Raw genomic sequence first — 7,500 nt, 5'->3', positions numbered from 1 at the left:
GCAAGAAGACAGAAGAAAATAAGAAAAATATCTCAAAAAACGAACAACAAAAGAAGGAAGAGTAGGAATAAAGAAGAAAGAGGAAGAAACAGAGGAAGAACAGGAATAAAGAAGAAAGACGAGAAAATGGAGGAAGAGGACAAGGAGGAAGACGAGGAACACACAGCTCAAGCAGATAGCAACAAAAGGTCAGTGAGCCGATAACAAGGTTGTTATTCACCGCGTTACGCGCAGCCCTGCAAAGGAAGTGAGGGACGGAAAGTGAAAAGTAAAAAGCGAAACACACGAGGGATGAAGACAAGACACAGATAGAAAAGCATGAGTGAAATTTGTGGAAGAGAGAAGGAGGAAGAAAGGATTTGTGGAGAATAAGAGACAGATATAATAGTAAGGAAGACAAGAGAAGAGAGAAGAAACAACGTAAAACCAGAGAAGAAAATAGGAAAATATAATATTGTTGTGAACGAAAAATGTAGAAATCGTTATGAATGTTGAAAGGAAATACAACACAAAGGAAGAAGGTGAGAGAAAAGAGAAAGATATGCTACGTAAAACTTATCAAAGAAGACAAGAGGAAGAGTTAAAGAAAATTTATCCAGAAGAAAAGATGTAAATTTCTTTATGTTTGTCGAAATAAGAAGGAATGAAAGAGATAATATGTGGAAAAGTACAACAGGAATAAAGAAAACTAGGGTAGAGAAAAAACATGAAAAAAAACAAAGCGCAAAAGATGGGGAAAAATTAGTTTATAGAGATGAAAGGACATGAAAATCCATATAATTGTTGAATTGAAAACTTAAATGAAGGGGGATAAAAGCAAAAAAATTGAAATAAAGAAACAAGAGAAGAAAAAAAAGCGCAATCTTGTAAAAGAGGAAAAGAAAAAATGGAAAGAATATGAAAGGAAAAGCCATAGAAATAATTGTTTTTTTTTACTGTAAAGAAAAAATAGTTAAACAAATTAAATTGAAAAAGATATTGCAGTCTTCCATAATAGTTGAAATGCAGGAAGAAAAGAAGAAACATGAGGAAAAGTAGAAGACATATGGAGGAAATAGACGTATAAATTATATGTAATTGTTGAAATGGAGAGGAAAAGGAGAATTGGAGGGAAAAAAAAAGAAAGAGATTTATAGAGAAAAATACGTCGAAATGCTCCATAATTGTTGGAATGAAGAGGGTCACGCAGTGGGTAATGATGACAGAGGAGGTGGTGGTGGTGGTGGTTGAGGTACAGGAGATGGTTTGGTGGTCGTACTGGTGGTGGTGGTGGTGGTGGTCGTGGCAAGCTGGAATTACTCACACATCACCGCCTCAGCGTGACTCAACACCGGCGGTCCTGTGTTAAAATTAGGGTCACTTTTCACATCCAGACACCGTGTTCGCACCTTCGCCTTGTGTTCAGTGCTTTGCCTCTCTCTATTTGAACGTGGCTCTCTCTTCCCTCTATTGTTTTTGTTTTTTTATAGCACGTTTCAAATGAAGGTAAACGTTTATCAAGTCTACCTTCTATTTACTTTTTGTATTTCATTTATATTTTCTTGATGTGTTTCGGATAGTCCTGTATCTTCATATAGCATTAGTGTTTGTATGAATTGTATTGCTTTATGTATTGCAAGCACATTTTTTTATACGATACTTTCATAGTTATTAATTTCTACTGGTCTTTTGAAAGTGCACTCTTTATTACATTTAGTTATGCGAACTATTTATATTGTATAATTTTGCAACCTCATACGTAAAATGTATATCAGTAAATGGCGTATGTGCACGATATACAGAGAGCTTGTCACTCGATACACTGTTCGACATTATCACGCAATACTTGGTTGGAAATTCCTTTATTACGTGCAAAATCATTAGTGAGCTTCATATCGAGAAACTATTAGCATTTTTATAGCTGAAGGAAGGACTTGCAAGAGTACATGAATGTGGAGATATATAATTTATCGCTCCCTTAAAGATAAGCAAAGAATAAAAAAAAAGAAAACAGGAACATGCAGCATTATTCGTAAACCCCATATGATGAAAAAATGTATATGGTCCTACATAAATCAAATGAAAAAGAAATGAGAAAAAAAAACTTACATTATACCTCATGTTTTTACGAATACTAATTTAAGCTGATATTTCTCCTAAGCCAGGAAAAAAACACTCCACACAATGTCTTGGTTGAGAGGAAAGTTATTATGCTTGCCACTTTTTTATAGCAATTGATCTCGGTGTAATAATACGGCGAGCTCTTGCATTGCCTGGCGCTCCCTGCGACGTTTTATTTCGGTTCCTTTGGCGTGACTCAAAGGGAGGACTCAAGTAGTAATATGCAGCAAGGGAATAAGTGCGACTTTTAACGACAAATCATTATTTTTCGTTTTCTCTTGGTAGTAATAGTATTTATAGTAGTAGTGGTAGTACTGCTAGTAGTGGTGGTGGTATGGCTACTATCATTGTTTTTATTATTTTATTATTATTATTATTATTATTATTATTATTATTATTATTATTATTATTATTATTATTATTATTACTACTATTATTATTATTTTCAGTACCAGTAGTAGTACTAGTAGTAGAAGTAGTAGTAATGGTAGTAGTAGTAGTAGTAGTAGTAGTAGTAGTAGTAGTAGCAACCAGTAGTAATAGTAGTTCTAGTAGCAGTAGTAGTAGCAATATTAGTAGCATCATCATCATCATCAGCAGCAGCAGCAGCAGTAGTAGTAGTAGTAGTAGTAGTAGTAGTAGTAGTAGTAGTAGTAGTAGTAGTAGTAGTAGTAGTAGTAGTAATAGTAGTAGTAGTAGTAGTTATAGTAATAATAGTATTGGTGGTGGTGGTGTTGGTGGTGGTGGTGGTGGTGATAGTAGTAGAAGTATCAGCAGGGGCAGCAGTTGAGGTTGATGATGCTCCAGTTCTTGCAGCCTCTGAATTATTAAACCTTTTCATTTCATACAGTATTTTCCCACGCGTGCTTGTTATTACGAGAATTACACTGAAACACTAACCTACTTTTTTCACCACTTGTGTGTGTATTTTTTTTTTTTGTTATTATTTGCCGTAAATCTCCAGAGGTCAAGAGGTCAAGGTCATAATATAAATGAAGCCACCTCTCTTTTTACCCTGGGCTCATTTCACGAGAGTTAATGTTAAAAGTTTCGTCTTGTTTATGTTAGTTTGCTCTGACATGGCTGTGATTTGGAATTAATTTTCGTTATTTCTCTCACGGCTATTCAGTTAAGTCAGTCAGTCCACCTTTCCGCCAGTTTGTTTATTTCTGAATAGTTGTTTACCATTGCCTGTGTGTGTGTGTGTGTGTGTGTGTGTGTGTGTGTGTGTGTGTGTGTGTGTGTGTGTGTGTGTGCGTGTGTGTGTGAGTGTGTGTGTGTGAGTGTGAGTGTGTGTTTCAGTGTTTATATGAATCTCTGTTTTTTTCTATGCCTGGCTATCTACCTTGTAATCTCTCTCTCTCTCTCTCTCTCTCTCTCTCTCTCTCTCTCTCTCTCTCTCTCTCTCTCTCTCTCTCTCTCTCTCTCTCTCTCTCTCAGATCATGTTTCTGAGACATAAAAAACTACAACTCTAATTAAAACTGTCTTTTTTCTTGTCTTTGTTTTCTTCTAAACATGAAAATTTTCCAAGAGTAGGAAAAAATGGTTCAGCCTCCAGATTGCATTTTTCAATAGGAATTTCCAGTTTCAAAAAGATTCATGGTTCAAGGAATTAAGATCCCTTTCCTTCAGCCTTGCATTTGAGCGAAAACTTGTGGAGATTTCTTTATAACATCGATAAAGTTGTGGAGAATTCTGGTAGTAAGATAGGAGAGAGGAGCAGGAGGAGGAGATGAGGTACAGGAGAGGATGGGAAGAGTAGTAATAGTAGTAGGTAGGAGATGAAGAGGGCGGGAGAGGAGACGGAGGAGGGTTGAAACTTGCTGAGATTTTAAAGTTTTCTCCCTTGTAAGTTTCAATGGGAAAGAATTATCGGTGTTATATATACGTTGTAGCTACGGCGAGGCGAGGGAAGGGAGCAGACATTTATAGAGTATTGTTATTTTGTGCCGAGGTGATGCTATGAATATTTGAGTCTGTTTACATGTTCTATGAGAGCTTTGCCTTGCATGGAAGTGTGCGGCCCTTGGGTAGGCGAAGTGAAGGTTGGCGCGTCTTTCCGTCTATGTTTGACTGTTTGTCTGTCTGTGGTGAGTGCTTAAAGGTATATATCTTTACCAATAGTTGCTTTTGTGGAAGTTATGTGAATCTGTTCTATATAATTCATAATATTCTGAACGTTATGTGTGAATATTCGATTTTTTAAATGAATATCTTTTAATGATAGCCAAAATTTATTGACTTTGTGGTGAATGATTAGAAAGTGACATTTTTCCAACAACTGCTTGCTTTTAAATTCAAATGGATGTGCTTAATATAATTCATATTATTCTAAACTCCAAACATATACCACCAGATTTTCAATCTTTTTTACGTGAATATCCTTGATAACCTGTAACTTTTCACTGTGTAATGGCTTGTAAAACAAAAGACATATCTCAAAATAGAAAACATGTCTTTTATGTAATTCCCAACACTGAACGCCAAACATGTACCAATTTCAGACTCCCTTTTCGTGAACATCCTTCATTAATAACCCTAAACTTTTCACCTGCTCTGGCTGGTGTCTCTCACACGCTAAGCTAACGAGACAGGAAAAGGGCAGGACTCACCTGGTGAAGGAAGCTTTGCGGAAGACCTCCGTTGAAGCCAGGTGAGCAGCTAACCTCTGCCGTGTGTGAGGTCACGTTGAACACAGAACAGTTGGTGACCCTTTCTGGTGGCCCTGGGCATGGTGAGAGAGTGAGTGAATGATTGGAAAGAGAGAGAGGAAGAGAGGGTAGTAGCGTCAGAAACTATGATAGAAATAATTTTGATGGAAGGAAGGAAAGGATTAGGTAAAAACTATAACAAAATAGAGTTGGTTAACAGACAGAGTAAGGGAGCGATGGGAAGAGTGAAGTACTTTTAACGGTGTGCCAGTGTAAATATTAGCAGCAAAGATTTTAGATGTGATGCACCTGCTGGCGGGAGGAGCGTTACCGTGAAATGTTAGTAGATGATATTATTATTATACATATTTGTCGCATAATTCAGGCCGGCACTCAGGTGTTGATGAAGTTAATTGTGAAGCGGGTATAAAAGTTGATGTGATTTACGGCGGAACATAGGCGAGATGAGAGAGCGAGTAACTAAAGATGCGTGACGGGAAGTAGATAATATTTTTCGCATTATTCATGATGAGAAAAAAAAAATGTATAATAAGAGTGCCTATATAAATAAGAAAATGAAATACTTGTTGCTAAACCCGTTCTCCCCGAGCCAAATAGAAAAAATACACTACTGAGATAAAGAAAATATTAAAGTAGTAAACCAAGAAAAGAAATACTACTGAACCAGGTAGCAAAACTCTATGCCTAGGAAAACCCACTAAAAAGTAATATTCATGTGGTAAAAACAAATGAAAGAAAAGGTTTATGAGAAAAAAAGAAAAATGAAAAAGCAGAAGCAATAGCAGACTTGTGATAGTGTGAACGGTTGCACAATAAACCATCGCGAAAGATTTGCACAACATACAGATAAGACACTAAGCTTCCAGGGATCACGGCAATAAAACTAAACTCACACACACACACACACACACACACACACACACACACACACACACACACACACAAACAGGCTCCAGGAATACACAAATTTCAATAACACACACACACACACACACACGCGCGCACACACACCACACGACGCGGAACTGAACTCTACCTCCATGTGGATGATGTAACGGGGCGAGGAGGAGGAGGAGAAGGAAGAAGAAGAGGAGGAGGAGGAGGTTGTGCGCCGGGGATAAGGGATGCAAAGGAGAGTCAAAATGGGTCGGGAAATGCATAAAAGTAGGCTGGGTATTGCTAGGCGAAACAGGAGCGAGGAGGAGGGAGAGGGAACTAGAGCAGGTGTGTTGGAAGAGGAGCAGGAAAGTGTGAAAACATAATAGCAGGCTGGCTTTTGTGAGGTGCTAGAGGAGCGTGAGGTAGGAAAAGGAATTAGGGGAGTTGAGAATACAAAATAACTGGTGTAGTGTAGCAGGAGAGAGTGCAGTGAGGTGCGGGTCTTTGGGGAGAGTGCAAAGGAAAGTTCTAAAGTGCACGAGTATTTTAGATATCAATGTAGTACCTGCAGTAACGAGGGTGAAGGTGCACGGTTCCTTCTGTGTCCCCACCGAGTTGTTGGCGTAGCAAGACAGTGTACCGTAGTCCCGTACCGTGCTCGGCCTGTACTGTAGCACGCTAGTGAGGCCCGATGTGGTGTACCTATGTAGGAAGTGAAGTACATGAAATATTATTAGCATGGATAGTAATAATAGTAGTGGTTGTGATGGTAATGATATGAGAAGGGGAAGAATGATGTGATGTGCTGGTAAGGTCCGATGTGGTGTACTTATGTAGGAATAGAAGTACAAGGATTAGCATTAGCGGGGATAGTAATAGCAGTAGTGGTTGCGTTGGTAATGATGATGTGAGGGGGGAAGAAAATGATGAGATGGAACAGGACACGATGGAGGAAGAGGAGGAAGATAATAAGGTAGGAAACGCTATGAAAGAAAAACATGCAGCGAAGGACGGGATACAAAAAGTGTAAAATGGAGGGCGAAGTTAATAAGAAGATAAAAATAACAAAATGTACGACGAAAATATTGAAACAAGTGGATTACCTGATGAACTTAGGGAAGAAAATGGAATCAAGGAGGGAAAGCAGATGGAAAGTTAGGAGAAAAAGAGAGATTTCGTGACTAAAAAGTGAAAGTTAATCCTAAACTGACAGTGATGATGATGGCGATGATGATGATGACTGTGGTAATGATGACAGTGTTTGTTACATATTCTCAACATTGCACAGGGGAATAGATATTGTTATACGTTTCAACAATAGCAAAAAAATGCAGCAAATGGTGATTACTTAAATTGGAAGCCATTAGATGTGATCAAATGGAGAAGAATGCGATGAAGCAAGCGATGCAATGAACAAAAAGAGACAAGAGGATAAAAAAGGCGAACAGGTAACGAAAGAGAAGGAAAATATGCGATTCCATTATTTGCATCAACACAGGAGGGGAACAACAAATTCTCTTTCTCTCTCTCTCTCTCTCTCTCTCTCTCTCTCTCTCTCTCTCTCTCTCTCTCTCTCTCTCTCTCTCTCTCTCCATATCTCTGCATTCTTTCTATTTACGCTTCCCCATCCATTTCTTCTTCTATACTGACAATCTCACTCTTCTCTTCCTTTTCATATTTGGTGCTTACAAATTCTCTTTTTTCCTGTCATTTTCCTGAAGCTTTTTTTTCCCCATTCAGAATTTGTCTCTCCTCTCAACACAACTTACTTCTTCCGCTCTAATCTTGTTCATCTTCCTTTACTTTTCAAACTCTTCCATGTTTGTTTTGTATCAGGGTTCATGTTTC

General features: G+C 38.1%; 1 protein-coding gene across 6 annotated transcripts in view; it reads right to left on the bottom strand.

Annotated features, from left to right (window-relative positions):
• The window catches only part of LOC123505000 (nephrin-like), a 357,608-nt gene that overhangs the window by 31,885 nt on the left and 318,223 nt on the right, over positions 1–7,500 (bottom strand). For all 6 annotated transcript variants that reach the window (XM_045256004.1, XM_045256005.1, XM_045256006.1 and 3 more), the window contains exons 13-14: positions 6,218–6,354; positions 4,714–4,826 (exon numbers count right to left, since the gene is read on the bottom strand). In XM_045256004.1, the coding sequence (XP_045111939.1) occupies positions 4,714–4,826; positions 6,218–6,354 (250 nt within the window). The remainder of the gene's footprint in view (positions 1–4,713; positions 4,827–6,217; positions 6,355–7,500) is intronic.

Source organism: Portunus trituberculatus, chromosome 17 (assembly GCF_017591435.1).
Source record: "Portunus trituberculatus isolate SZX2019 chromosome 17, ASM1759143v1, whole genome shotgun sequence".
Lineage (NCBI taxonomy): Eukaryota > Metazoa > Arthropoda > Malacostraca > Decapoda > Portunidae > Portunus > Portunus trituberculatus.
The sequence above is the reverse complement of the archived record's forward strand: the minus strand, read 5'-3'. Positions and strand labels throughout refer to the sequence as shown.